Here is a 15,050-nt window from a genome sequence, read left to right as displayed (position 1 = left end):
GCACCTACTGACCTGGGGAGTTTCTCTTTCAGTATCCTATCATTTTGCCTTTTCATACTGTTCATGGGGTTCTCAAGGCAAGAATACTGAAGTGGTTTGCCATTCCCTTCTCCAGTGGACCACATTCTGTCAGATCTCTCCACCATGACCCGCCCATCTTGGGTTGCCCCATGGGCATGGCTTAGTTTCATTGAGTTAGACAAGGCTGTGGTCCTAATGTGATTCGATTGACTAGTTTTCTGTGAGTATGGGTTCAGTGTGTTTGCCCTCTGATGCCCTCTTGCAACACCTACCGTCTTACTTGGTTTTCTCTTACCTTGGGCATGGGGTATCTCTTCACGGCTGCTCCAGCAAAGCGCAGCCATTGCTCCTTACCTTGGATGTGTTTAATAAAAATTAGGGTAATGGTAGAAAAAAATTTGTCTCACTGAATATTAAATCCTAGTTTTGTTAATTAAGGTTAGTGTTTATCAAGATTCACTTCTGAAATAATTATTTGTTGTTATAAAATTTAATTAAGTTAATAAGACGACATTCTAAGTTTGTTTCTGAAGACTAACTTCATAATCAACCTTTGGATAAAGAGCAGATGATCCATGATCTACAACCAGAGGATTAACACCAGCTTATGGTCATTCAACAAACTAAGTCAGACGACCAGGTAAATACTGGGCTACCCCTAATAGAAGCTCTTAAATTCTTCCTTGTGACGTTACTATTACTGCTAGCTATATTGCTTTCTATATTGCTTATCTTACAGAATTGTTGTCTTTTCCATTACCAATTGTGTGACTGAGTCTCTAATAAAAGGATGATCTATCGTTCCATATGAGATCAATGATTATAATAATGTAACTCTAAGTATGAGAAGAAGCCAAAAGAAGGAATATTTTCATGCACTATAAGAGACTACTAGTAAGGCAGATATGATCCAGGACTTTTGCTACTTTCGTAGCCTAATCCAGTAACAGCACATTGAGTGGACAATCAAAACATCTTTGCTAGACCTGGGAATGAGCATTCCTAATATATCTTTGCTAGACGAGCATTCCTAACATCATGGGACAAAATGATCACAATATGGCCCCAAAACCGTGCTCAAATCTATGGCCATGAAGGGAGTATGAGGCTGGAAGCTGGCACTTGCCATCTGCCTCTACAAAGATGAAATCAGGAGCCACTACAGCTGCTGACCTTCTACACCCGCAGAAAGGAATTCAGGGTAGAAATCATGAATGAGGCGTTGTGTGCTCTAAGAAAAACTGGCAGGACAGGTCTTCAGGTAGTTAGACATTTTCAAGTAAAGATTTCATGAACCCCAATTCTTGCATCTTCTCTTACCTAGAGAAGCCCCAACATCACAGACCAGTGTCTGGCCTTGGTTCTCCTAACTAGCCCCTCTTTTAAGCCCCTCGGCAGTTTTTCTACTTCTATTAATCTTCAGGCCGTGTATCTCTAACCTTCTTTTTAAGTTTGTTTCTTCTAGAATACAAATAAAATCTCCAGATGCTGATGCAACAAGGATACCAGCTGGTTGACACGCGGACTATGCTAGAACAAGCAGCTTTCTCATTCCACAGACTCTCATCTCCCTCCAAAAATGCACCCTGACAGTGTGGGCATTGGGACCAGGACCCCACAACCCTCCTGTCCAGCAGGAAGAAGCCAGAGCAGTTTCTGCCCCTTTCCCCAATGACTCGGGTCCCCACGTCGCAAGAGAGGATAGGCAGGTAGTTAGACATGAGCAGGGTATAAAGGGGCCAAAGATTTGGCCCATTAATAAGAGGGGAGAACACTGAATCCTGCCCCAGGGCACAGGTGTGAGGTCTTGCACCAAGGCCACAGAAGCAGAGCCCAGAACCAAAGTCACCTCGAAAGCTGACTGTCCCACTTTATAACTGTTGCCAAAAACCACCTGCTGCTGCTGCTAAGTCGCTTCAGTCGTGTCTTACTCTGTGCGACCCAATGGACGGCAGCCCACCACGATCCCCCGTCCCTGGGATCCTCCAGGCAAGAACACTGGAGTGGGTTGCCATTTCCTTCTCCAAGGCATGAAAGTGAAAAGTGAAAGGGAAGTCAGATCGCTTCTCGGCCTTTTGGCTAAGATCAAGTGTAGTATCTGTTCTTATCAGTTTAATATCTGATACGTCCTCTATCCGAGGACACTAAGAAAAAAAAAAAAAAAAAAGAAAGGGAAGTCGCTCAGTCGTGTCCGACTCTTAGTGATCCCATGGACTGCAGCCCACCAGGCTCCTCTGTCCATGGGATTTTCCAGGCAAGAGTACTGGAGTGGGGTGTCATTGCCTTCTCTGAAAAACCCCCTAATACTAACTAAAAAGCTGCCTGACTCCCAATTAGGCAGATGCCCACTCCATTAAACACCCTATAGCGTCCCAGCCACTCACCTAATGCCAAGCTTTCAGCAGAAATTTTCTTTGTTTTAAGGCTACAAAACGTGGCTATTAACTCATGAACACTGTCGACTCACCCTGGTCTGTCAGCAGTTGTCAGCCAGCTGCGCTCGCGGTGCCCACTCTCTCTCTGCTCTTTGTTTTTAATAAACTCACTCCCTTCTGAAATGCCCTGTGTCTGGAAATTCTTTTCCAACCCGCGCTCAGACTGCTTGAACAGTGTAGACTTGGGAGCTTGGGAGGCAGGCTCCCCATATGAGCAGAGGGCCCAGAGGCGCCAGGGCGGCCTTGAGAGGAGTGTTGGGGGCACAGGGCCCGGGAGCCAGTCTTCAAGGGATAAAATAGGGTCAGAACAGAGGGAAGGAGGAGCTGTGCACCACAGAGGAACCCTCCCAGTGGAAGGACCGTCCCCACAAGAGAAGCATGTGGATGGTGTGGACTCCAACAAGCTCTGAGCTTCCCAAGGGAGGCTGGCGGTTCCAAAGGGCAGGATGCGCCTGAGGCCTCTTTTTGCCTGAAAAACAGAAACTACACAAGTAATCTCATCTCTGCAGAGTCATTCCTCACCCCGACTTTCCCCTCCCATCCCCCAGGACAGCAACTTTCTCTTCTTTCCCTGCCCCCTAAACTCGTCCCCCTTCCCCCGCTCTTCTAGATCATTCTGGGCTCTGCACACTCCTAGGCCTGCCCCATCCTCCATTTTCTCCCCTTCCCACTTCTTGTATTCTAGATTCTTCTGCCCACTATACCCTCCGCTCCCTGGGTCCTGGATCCTTTGCAGCTTCCATGTGGCCTCAGTTTCACCTACTCACACATTTCACCATCTCTCAAATCCATGGAAGAACGTTTGGCGCCCCCATGTGGACATTCATTTTCCTGCAGGGCTTCCCCCAGAAGCTGGAGGCCCCAACCAGACCCCCTCTGAGAGCAACCCTGCCCTTCTCAGCCTGGTTCCAGCTGGAACCTGGAAATCCTGCCCTCTTGTCCTACATTCTAGGCCCTACCCCAAGCCGTTCCCTCACTTCCCCAGGGCTGGAGTCCAGGAACCCTATTCTGGCCCGCATCCCCACTGCTCATGTCCTTCATTTTTTGAATCGCCTGCACCCTCTGCTCAAGACTTCTGTCTCCTCCAGGGTCCTGACATCCCCCAACTCCTGCGCAAAGTCTGCCCTTTTAGCCCCAAAGGATTCCAATCTCCTTCTCCACCTGGTTTCCTGGACCCTTTCTCCACCCACTCCTCTTCCCTGGGACTCCTTTGGGCCAGGAGATTTGTGCCTGCGTGTCGCTAACTCCCTTCAGAAACAGATGCAAAACACATAGAAACACACACACACACACACAAATAGATATAAACACACAAATACACAGACATACACACACACCCGTGTACACACACATATGTGGGCACATAGCTACATACATACACACAAATAGACATATATGGATACATATTCACACACACACACACACACACACTCAACCCACAGATCTCCCGCACCAGGGCCTTGATTGATTGGCATGGAGCTCTTCTCTGAAAACCCCGCCCCCTGGGCTTCCTCTGTGAAGCGGGCACCTCCCACGACGTCTTCCGGAGGATATAAATTCAGGGTGTGTTCTGAGAGGAACACCCACAACTCGAGCTTGCGCCATGTCTTCACTTATTTCGCTGATCGTGGACAAGGTCGTGGAAGTCCGAGAGTGGGTGCAGGCTAAATTTCTCACACAGAAGGTAAAAAAAATTTCCGTGATGTCCTGGACTGGATGCTCTTACCCAGCAGGGTCCCCCAGTCTGCTGGGGAAGGGCACCTGGCTGGCCAGGAAGTGGCCCACTCTATCTGGGGATCTGGTCAACAGAGGGGGTCTGCCAGATTAATCTTTAATGGGCATCTGCCCTGTGGGTGCCAACTTGGGAGTTTGGGGCGGGCTGATCCCGATCTGTTGGGAGGACGAGGAGCCATGGGGCCTTGAGAGGAGTCAGGGATGCGCGGGGGCCCGGGCAAGGGAGAGAATTGGGTGAGAACAGAGGGAAGGAGAAGCTCCACGCCACCGAGGAGCCCTCAAAGTGTAAGCACCGTTCTGGGAAGGGAAGTGTGGACGGTGTGGACCCCAACAAGCTCTGTGCTTCCCAAGGGGGGCCTGGAGGCTGGCAGTTCCAACAGCGGGAGATGTGACTGAGGCCTCTTTTTGCCTCAAGAACTGAAACTGCACAAGCAGCCCCGCCCTCACGCCCACTTTCCATTTCCTTCCCCGAGGACAGTAACCCGCTCTTCTTTCCCTGCCCCCTAAACTCGTCCCCGCTTCCCGGCTTTTCTAGCTCCTTCTGGGCTCTGCCTGCCACAGTCTTCCTCATGCTTAGTCATCCTGTGCCCTCGTGTTCTAGATTCTTCTGCCGCGCTCCCCTCCCCTCCCTTGGCTCTGGCTCCTCTTCAGCCTCCGCTGTGGTCTCACAGCGGTCTTCACTTGCTCACACATCTCAGCCTCACACAAGCTCAGCGGAAGCACATTTGAAGCCCAGAGATGGACATTCCCTGTTTTGTTACATATACTAGTTTGTGGTATTTTGTTAAATTCCTCATGCAAGTGATATCATATTGTATTTGCCACTGTTTTCTCCCACTTAATAGATTATGTTTACTCTTTTATCTAACCAAAAGCATCTAAAGCACACAAACTGAGAAATGAAAAAGGGATACAAATGAACTTATCTACAAAACAAATAAAATTATAGATGTAGAAAGCAATCTGATGGTTACCTGGGGTAAGGAGGGGAGGGATAAACTGGAAGACTGAGGTTGACATGTACACACGACTATATATAAAATAGATGAGGAATAACGACCTTCTGTATAGCACAGGGAACTCTACTCAGTACTCTGTAATGACTTATATGGAAAAAGAATCTGGAAAAGAGTGGATATATGTATGACTCACTTTGCGGTATAACTGAAACTGACGCAACACTGTAAATCAACTATACCACTAGAAAAAAAGATTTTTAAGGAAGTAAAAGAACAAAACTCTTAATGGAAAAGAAAATGAAAGTCAAAGCAATATACATGTACCAGATACATATCAGTGTCTGGTATATATTATAATAATATGTATACTAAAAAAAAATATATATATATATATAATATATAATATGGGGCTTCCCAGGTGACACAGTAGTAAAGAATCCTCCTGCCAACACAGGAGATGCAAGAGATGCAGGTTCAATCTCTGGGTCACGAAGATTTCCTGGACTAAGAAATGACAACCCACTCCAGTATTCTTGCCTTGAAAATTCCATGGACAGAGGAACCTAACGGGCTATATAGTCTATGGGGTCACAGCCAGACACGACTGAGCACACACACACACGCACACGCACACACACACATGTATATAACATACATGATATATATAATAATATATATAATACATAATACAACATATAGTAGATATATATATTATGTTTGCATGCATAATATATATTTTCCGTGGGTTTCTCATAGATAAATTAATGATATATGGAACAAAACAAGCCCTGAAACCCTTGAACTGTTGGGTTGCCCAGTCCAAGGGATGCTGATATTTATACTACACAAGATAGCAACCAATTAAACGTGAATTGTTCATAAAACAATATCATGTACATCTTTAAAAAGATGTTTGGTCGCTAACCAACACAAGCCATTACAGGTTAATTTCTTTTTATATATCTGTTTGGATCTATGCTATCTTTGTGAAATCTTAGAAGACGACATCATATATTATTGTTAAAGAAGCCGCATCATTGAGGGAAGTTAACAGTAGAGATTTGGATATCCTTATTAATTATAAATACTGACTCCTCTTGTCCAGCAGGAAGAAGCCAGAGAGGGTTCACTTGTTTCGCTGATCATGGACAAGGTCATGAAAGTCCCAGAGCAGGTGGGGGCTGAATTTCTCGCACAGAAGGTAACAAAATTTATAAAAGTTATTTTAACAACATGTGGAATGGAGCAAGCCCTGAAACCCTTTTACTGGTTGATGCCATACCCAATCAGAAGGATACTGATATTTGTACTACACAAGATAGCTTCGGTGGCATGCAACTGGATGGTCACGAAATTTTTTAAAAAAAAGAGCATATATATATTTGAAAAGATGGGTGATCAACCAACAGAAGTGATTGTGGCTTGATTTCTATTTCTACATCTATATGCATTTGGGATCTATACTATCTTTGTGAACTATGTTTGGGGGTTTTTGTGGGGGCAGGAGGGCTTTTCATTTCTTCCGCCTCTTTGAGAAACACAGGCTTTATTTATTAGGTTACTGCTGGGCAGAGGTTACAAAAGGGCTTCTGGGCTTCCTCCTAGGCTGGAGTAGATAGATACTCCCAGAGGAGTAGTGTGTTTCCTCTGTCCTCCCCCTCATGGCTGAATGCGGATGGCCCCATGTAGCCCGAAGACCTCTCCCTGGAGGGATGGTTTTTCTGTGATGTCCTGGACTGTATGCTCTTACCCAGCAGGGTCATCCAGTCCGCTGGGGAAGGGCATCTGGCTGGCCAGGAAGTGGCCCACTCTATCTGGGGATCTGGTCAACAGAGGGGGCCTGCCAAATGAACCTTTAATGGGCATCTGCCCTGTGGGTGCCAACTTGGGAGTTTGGGGCGGGCTGATCCCGACCTGTTGGGAGGGCGAGGAGCCATGGGGCCTTGAGAGGAGTCAGGGGTGTGCGGGGGACCGGGCAAGGGAGAGAATTGGGTGAGAACAGAGGGAAGGAGAAGCTCCACGCCACCGAGGAGCCCTCAAAGTGTAAGCACCGTTCTGGGAAGGGAAGTGTGGACGGTGTGGACCCCAACAAGCTCTGTGCTTCCCAAGGGGGGCCTGGAGGCTGGCAGTTCCAACAGCGGGAGATGTGACTGAGGCCTCTTTTTGCCTCAAGAACTGAAACTGCACAAGCAGCCCCGCCCTCACGCCCACTTTCCATTTCCTTCCCCGAGGACAGTAACCCGCTCTTCTTTCCCTGCCCTCTAAACTCGTCCCTGCTTCCCGGCTTTTCTAGCTCCTTCTGGGCTCTGCCTACCACAGTCTTCCTCATTCTTACTCATCCTGTGCCCTCGTGTTCTAGGTTCTTCTCCCGCGCTCCCCTCCCCTCCCTTGGCTCTGGCTCCTCTTCAGCCTCCGCTGTGGTCTCACAGCGGTCTTCACTTGCTCACACATCTCAGCCTCACACAAGCTCAGCGGAAGCACATTTGAAGCCCAGAGATGGACATTCCCTGTTTTGTTACATATACTAGTTTGTGGTATTCCTCATGTAAGTGATATCATATAGTATTTGCCACTGTTTTCTCCCACTTAATAGATTATGTTTACTCTTTTATCTAACCAAAAGCATCTAAAGCACACCAACTGAGAAATGAAAAAGGGATACAAATGAACTTATCTACAAAACAAATAAAATTATAGATGTAGAAAGCAATCTGATGGTTACCTGGGGTAAGGAGGGGAGGGATAAACTGGAAGACTGAGGTTGACATGTACACACGACTATATATAAAATAGATGAGGAATAACGACCTTCTGTATAGCACAGGGAACTCTACTCAGTACTCTGTAATGACTTATATGGAAAAAGAATCTGGAAAAGAGTGGATATATGTATGACTCACTTTGCGGTATAACTGAAACTGACGCAACACTGTAAATCAACTATACCACTAGAAAAAAAGATTTTTAAGGAAGTAAAAGAACAAAACTCTTAATGGAAAAGAAAATGAAAGTCAAAGCAATATACATGTACCAGATACATACCAGTGTCTGGTATATATTATAATAATATGTATACTAAAAATATATATACGTAATATATATATGGGGCTTCCCAGGTGACACAGTAGTAAAGAATCCTCCTGCCAACACAGGAGATGCAGGAGATGCAGGTTCAATCTCTGGGTCACGAAGATCTCCTGACGTAGGAAATGACAACCCACTCCATTATTCTTGCCTGGAAAATTCCATGGACAGAGGAACCTAGCCGGCTATATAGTCTATGGGGTCACAGTCGAACGCGACTGAGCACACGCACAAACATGTATATAACATACATGATATATATCATATTATATAATATATAATGCATAATACAATATATAGTAGATATATATATATATATTATGTTTGTATGCATAATATATATTTTCCGTGGGTTTCTCATAGATAAATTAATGATATATGGAACGAAACAAGCCCTGAAACCCTTGAACTGTTAGGTTGCCCAGTCCAAGGGATGCTGATACTTGTACTACATAAGATAGCAACTCGTTAAACATGAATCGTTCGTAAAACAATATCATATATATCTTTAAACAGATGTTTGGTCGCCAAATAGCAGAAGCCATTACGGTTTAATTTCTTTTTATATATTTGTTCAGAATCTATGCTATCTTTCCAAAATCTTAGAAGACGACATCGTATATTATTGTTAAAGAAGACACATCATGGAAGGAAGTTAACAGTAGAGATTTGGATATCCTTATTAATTATAAATACTGACGCCTCTGTCTAAGAGAGAGGACTGATTTAAAACTGGGGAGACATCCCTAACATGATAACAGGTTTCAGGAGACACAGATTACCAGCTTGGCTTCCTGTGGTGGCCACTAAACTGTGATTTCCTCCAACACTGGCAAACATTTAGAAATCGAACTTTTGCTGTTCTAAGCAAGACACCAACTGTGCCTTCCTGGCAATGAGTAGACTTGACCCTGGAGATAAAGGATTACCAAACTGTCATGTCGTCTTCTGCCTGGTTCTGTGCTGACTGAGACTCCAACTGGGCAGAGAGCAGGGTAAGGGGCAGATGGTGACCGGGCAGGACCCTAGGAGGCTTTCCCAGAATAAAGCCCAAGCCGAGTCTTCTGCCTGCCTTTTGTCTGTAGAAAATCTTTTATCAAAGAATAAACTTGGGGACTTCCTTGGGGGTCCAGTGGGTGAAGACTCTGAACATCCGCTGCAGGGAACACAGGTTTGGTCTTGGTTGGGGAACGAGAATCCTACTTGCTTGCGACGCGGCCAGAAAATAAAAGTAAAAATTTTTTTAAAAGAATAAATTTAATCAGAGAAGTGAGAAAATACAGAAAGAAAAGGAAAACAGTCAAACAAGCCAAAATAATAATACTTTCAGCCATTAGACAAAGTCAAGGACCTTTATTTAGTTCTTCCTCAGGTCTATAGATATTGTTCTGTGCCTTATTTGTGAACTGTTTAGCAGATACTCAAACCCCTACCAGGTGGAGGAAGTTAACTGTATGTTGCCCACAAGCAAGTCAACCCCAGACCACTTGGAAGCAGAAGGTTGATGACGTTGCCTCTTCTTTACCTCACCACTGACCACGGCTCGGTAAACAGTGTGAGACTCCTCACTACCACCACCAGGCTGGGACACACAGTCTTAAGGCATTGCCTGCTGTGGCCCTCTTTGCCTGGCCAAACAGTACAGCTAATTTCTTTCTACTGCACCCAACTCTTCCTTAAAGGTTTCAACCTGCACCACTGTACAGAGGCTGGATTTTGGCAACAAATTGGGCGATCGGTGTGGGGTTGACTTAGGGGCAGCCCCACGGGGGTCCCCTGGCTTGATCAGACTCTCCGAGGTCATTCCTCCACGCCAGGCTCTTTTGAGAAGGCAGAGGGTCGGAAGATTCCTTCAGAGGCCAGGTGGTCCGGGACCCTTGTCAAGAAGGCTGAGCTCGTCATACCAGGTACTGCATCTAGGCAGTGGGGGCTCTGAGTCAGAAGTGGAGGGTGAAGGAGGACCACCCTAGAAGCTGGGGAGGCCACCTTCACCTTAAAGAAGTTTCTTTCTTTCTCCAGCCTATGTCAGCCTGAAGTTTCTGCTCCAAAGAATTATTTGGAGGAAGGAGAAAGAATCGGGGACATGGAGACACCTTGGCCAGCATCTGGGTAAGTCCCCAGGTGAATATTCTGAGGCTCCTTTGAAACAGGAGGGGAAAGGGCAGGGCACAACCTTTGACATATCCCGAGGGCACAACATAAATGAATTAAAATCAAACGGGTCCAAGATGGCCGACAAGTCAACTTGACTAGACCTTGATCCTTGGTATAACTCATTGTAACACATCAGCAAGCTAAATGGCACACTCAAGGTGCCGTGACAGTTCCGAGGTCAACCATCAAAGACCAAAAAGTGGGCCATGGTCGAACTCCTGGAAATCCCCTCCCCTTCCTCAAAACTGTTGGAATAATCCTCCCACTTAGTAGTCTATGAAATTACCCAGCCCATAAAAACTAACCACACCACGTTTCCAGGCCGTTGTGCTCACCCTTTGTAATGGCTCACACTCTGTCTGTGGGAAGTGTTTCTCTAGGAATAAATCCACTTCTTACCTATCACTTTGTCTCTCACTGGATTCTTTCTGTGGTGAGACATCAAGAACCTGAGTCAGGCCGTGGAAAAAAACAGAAGAGGACACTCAATACACCTGATAGCCCCTGGGAGATCTCAGATACCTCTTCAGGACTACCAATGAGTGCCATTCTAATGAACACCCCCAAAATCTGGTTTCTGGGGATAAGATTTCTCAGGATAGCTCTAAAGAGCCAACACAGCTTGGTAGAGACTGTACTCCAAAACAGACAGGAGATAGATCTTCTGATCCCTAAACAAGGAGGGACTTGAGCCATCCTGGCCATGTGAATTTAAAATTGACCAATGTCCCTACTAGTCCATGTTATGCCGTATTGATGATGTTTATGATTGTTCCATGTACTATCAATTGTCTAACCTGTTTTTACTCTTCCCAGGTCAACCAGCTACAACATGCAGTGCCAGTTCAACAAAGATATAAAACTACAGCTGACCACGGAAAATATCACTCACCCTGAGATGGACACCGCTATAAGGACTCTGAGGCTTGGGACTAGCAAGAGGGGGAGGCCCAATACCCCTCGCCGTCCCAGTTCAGCAGGAAGTAGCCAGAAAGACCTCGACGCCCCTATTCCCAAAGAACTGGGCCTTCCATCTCTTGAGGGGGTAATGTTAGGTAGTTAGAATAGGGAAAAGGAGTCCAGAATGGCGGTGTCTAAAAGATAAGGAACAGAAAAGCCCACGGAAATAGAACAAAAGAAGGTCTGAGGACCGGACTGAGGGCCTCAGGTAAAACAAATACCACTCCTGACTGGCCCAATTTACATAGGACAGGCACAGGAAAAAAATATATGAAAAGAGGAGCCGAAGCTAACTCGCTCGCTCTCGCTCGCTCGCTCTCTCCCACTCGCTGGGGCGCTCATCTCTTCGTGTCTTTGGATCAACGTGCCCTGATGTCTCAAAGATGGATTTTCCTGCTATCTTCTAAATAAAATAGAGCTGTAACACTGAGCTGTGACACTGATTCTTCTAAGAGCTATAACACGGTCCGTTCGAGACCTGAGAGCTATTAACACAGTCTCTCCAAGACCCGAGAGCTGTGACACGCTGAGGGGGCTTTAATGTCCATCACTCCAAATCTTTGTTGTGACGAGGCAGAACCGAGGAGCATACACTCACATGATAGAACCAAGGCCAAGACGGCAGAGTCGACTTCCACTAGACCCTGAGCCTCAGTATATGCTCATTGTAACATATCAGCAAGCTAAGTGACCATCCACCACCGTTGGCAAAGTGAATAACCATTGTTTCACACTGATGAATGATTCTTTCTGATTTAGTGTTTGAACCCCTTTTGATATTTTCAACAAAACTTCCTAAATCAAATTCTAATGAAGTCTTCTTGACCCCTAGCTAACTCTGGGATGCTTCAAAGGGGCCCTGAAACAGGACAAAGAGAGAGATTAAGCTAATTAGATTCATTTGGTAGGTTAAATTACATGGGCAGTATTATCAAATGAGTAATATGTTGAGGTCCTTTAATGGACTGGAACCTGGTGGTCTGGAGTCGACGATAAGAAAGTAAAAGAGAGAAAGAGGCTGATATTCCTTGGTTTATATAGAAAACCAATAAAGTCCTTTGACACAGGGCTTGCATCGCTCACAAAGGCACCTGGTGCCCTCTTGAGGGGGGTGAAGGCAGAGGGCGCCTTCTCGAGAGGGTCTTAGAAGCCTGGGCAGGAGAGTGAGCACGACGGATCTCTGCGCTCCAGAGAATTAGCCCGAGAGAGAAAGAAAGAGAAAGAAAGACATGGGGACCAAAGCTCTGATGGAGAAAAGGTGTTTTATTCAACATTGTGTGGGTATTTATACTGTCTTACAAGATAGCTATTTTCAGCAGAGATAAAATCAAAACTTACAAGTTCTCAAGGAAACATGAGGTCATCCATATGAAAGAGAGAGGGTTGTAAATAATCACTTTTACTGTATGGGTCATAAAAAGGAAGAGGGTCATAAATAGTTACTTATCACCATATGGAAAAACTAACGAAGGAAATGCATGCATTCCTAAGCCCTGGAGAGTAATTTTGCTACTCCACTTAATTCCTGAATATTCAGGAATTAATAAGGGACAGAGGATTCATGACAGATCCGAAACAGCACACAGGAAGCCTCCTGTTAAATGCTTCCTGACAATTCTCCCTATTTTATTATATTTGTAAAATGAAATTTGATTTGTTCCCAGTTGTAGGCACTATGATTAAAATGAACAGGAGTAACACAAAATTGAAGTAATCTGGAAACAAGTCCAGCCATGGGACCTTCTTCCCAGGGTCGTTGGAGATTTACTGGTAACCACAAACTACGTCGAGATGGAAGAATCAAAAGAGAATCATTTCTTAAAGAGATAGAGGAGTTAAGCATATAGTTTGCAATTAATACACAGTACAGAACATATAGTCTTATTAAATTGTAAATTTCCTATGGCTATAACAAAAGGAAGTGGGACACAGGCCTGTATAAAATATGACTGATTATAGCGAAAGAAATAGTTACTATGACCACGACTGGTCCCTGTGAAATGTCCAGTCCAAGTTTCAAGTTCTTCTGTGCTCGAAGCAAGTTTCCAAATGTGTCATTGTTCAGGCCCACTCTGTTTATCGAGGACTATCCTAGGACGAAGTGGGGCTAATCCACCGTCAAGCCACCCAAGAAGTCCTTTGCCAAGGTAATGTTCCATCGTAGTGTCAGTGACCTTCCATGTCACTTGTGAAACATAGTCACACACCGTGCTATTAACCTCTTCTGAGCAGTTAGAGAACCACATACCATGGGGTCCCCAATCAAGAATTATGTGGTTAGCCACAAACATTAATTTTACTGATTTGGCTTGACATTAGTCCCAACGAACAGGAGTGTATGTAAAGTTCTTATAAGTAAACCCTTTGCATAATGTTCTTTGTTCTTTACCTAACTCTTGCCCTAACACTTTCCCTAAAGTCTCAGTAGTATAAACGTGGTTCCCAGACAAAGAAAGGGCAGTAAATAATCCAAGCCACGTCCAAATGTCCTTTTTGGGAGGCAGGGCGAAAGCCCAAGTTTGTCGGCTAATGTTTATGCACAATTCTGCTGGGCCTGTGCACAACAGAAGGACTTCAGAGCCTAAAGAGATGTTAAGTAGTTTTCCCTCCTTCCCAGGGTGTGAGGGCCTTTCACATTCCAGGGACGGGCATATGGGTGGAGTCATTGGTTGATAAGATTGGTCTTTTCTCTGTCCATTCTATGACCTGCAGTAGAGGGGGGTTGGGTATGTAAACTTGATGAGTCAGAGCTCCAGCAAGGGGAGATACAGGCCAAAAGACTGAGCATTGCCAGGAGAATGTATTCAGGACTCCGAGGCGTTCCCTTTTGAGAGACCAAATTTTCAGCTCGATTAGTAAGAGTTTTTATTTGTCCCCGAGTGGGGAGATCATAAAGATGATGCCACCGAGGATGGTGCTTCCTGGAGATCTTTAGAGCTGCCATGGCCCGTATTGGAATTTCTTCCTCCTGGGGTCCTTGTTGTCCCGTCTCCATTTTGAAGGCCGGGGGCCCCCTTTGGTCGAATCTTCCGAAGAGGAAGCCATGTGAGTTCTTTGGATCCAACTGGGGAAATACAAGCATACCCTTTTCCCTGTAAGATTAGTTTCCCTGATTTCCAGTTTTTCGTTAACCCATCTTGGTACCAAATGGGCAGAGGAAGAGAAGTGTCAATTCCTCGAAATGCTTTTGTGCATATTTCCCTGTGGTAAGTTTAAAAAATTTAAAACAAATGAAGCTGTATTAACAATAGTTATAGGTTTAGAAAATATCTTATGTTGGGATGTAGTAAAGTCTGCTTTAAATAAGGAAGATAGTAGTGTTGCTGTGTATTCCCCCTTTTTAAACTTTTTTATTTGCAACTTTAGTGTGTGATGTGCTCGTTGGACTATGCCTTATGCCTGTGGATTATAAGGAATACCTGTAATATGTTTAATAGAAAAAGATTGTAAAAATTGTTTAAAGTGTCTAGAAATATAGGCAGGACCATTGTCTGTTTTTAGAGAACTAGGAGTTCCCATTCCAGCAAAACCAGCTAATAAGTGAGTTATATTCACTTTCACTTTCATGCATTGGAGAAGGAAATGGCAACCCACTCCAGTATTCTTGCCTGGAGAATCCCAGGGACGGCGGAGCCTGGTGGGCTGCCCTCTATGGAGATGCACAGAGTCGGACACGACTGAAGCGACTTAGCAGCAGCAGCAG

General features: G+C 45.2%; 1 protein-coding gene and 1 non-coding gene across 6 annotated transcripts; both read left to right on the top strand.

The window, feature by feature from the left end:
• The first annotated feature begins 2,080 nt into the window (after positions 1-2,080).
• Positions 2,081-2,268, top strand: LOC147353907 (U2 spliceosomal RNA). The gene has a single exon (XR_015146771.1). It is a non-coding gene; the product is annotated as a U2 spliceosomal RNA (small nuclear RNA).
• A 1,751-nt stretch (positions 2,269-4,019) lies between these two features.
• Positions 4,020-11,777, top strand: LOC147353906 (uncharacterized). 5 transcript variants are annotated; one of them, XM_086352688.1, is made up of 5 exons: positions 4,020-4,140; positions 6,258-6,350; positions 9,916-10,140; positions 10,253-10,342; positions 11,204-11,777. In XM_086352688.1, the coding sequence occupies exons 1-4, from the start codon at positions 4,060-4,062 to the stop codon at positions 10,265-10,267; spliced, it is 414 nt and encodes a 137-aa protein (XP_086208814.1). In that variant the 5' UTR covers positions 4,020-4,059; the 3' UTR covers positions 10,268-10,342; positions 11,204-11,777. The 5 variants fall into 5 exon arrangements, 4 of the variants coding, with proteins under 4 accessions (XP_086208814.1, XP_086208816.1, XP_086208813.1 ...); XM_086352690.1 differs by having other exon boundaries at positions 9,670-10,140; XM_086352687.1 differs by having other exon boundaries at positions 6,255-6,350.
• Positions 11,778-15,050: the final 3,273 nt, after the last annotated feature.

The sequence above is a fragment of the Bos grunniens genome, chromosome 18 (genome assembly GCF_055505025.1).
Source record: "Bos grunniens cultivar Pamir isolate PY7600 chromosome 18, Bosgru_T2T1.0, whole genome shotgun sequence".
NCBI classification, from domain to species: Eukaryota; Metazoa; Chordata; class Mammalia; order Artiodactyla; family Bovidae; genus Bos; species Bos grunniens.
The sequence above is the reverse complement of the archived record's forward strand: the minus strand, read 5'-3'. Positions and strand labels throughout refer to the sequence as shown.

Bases quoted from the DNA above. Each gene is read 5' to 3' on its own strand.
- LOC147353906 (XM_086352687.1), top strand. From the start codon at position 4,060: ATGTCTTCACTTATTTCGCTGATCGTGGACAAGGTCGTGGAAGTCCGA. The intron at 4,141-6,254 runs GTAAAAAAAATT...CCTCTTGTCCAG, and splicing joins CTAAATTTCTCACACAGAAG to CAGGAAGAAGCCAGAGAGGG. The intron at 6,351-9,915 runs GTAACAAAATTT...TCTTCCTTAAAG, and splicing joins CTGAATTTCTCGCACAGAAG to GTTTCAACCTGCACCACTGT.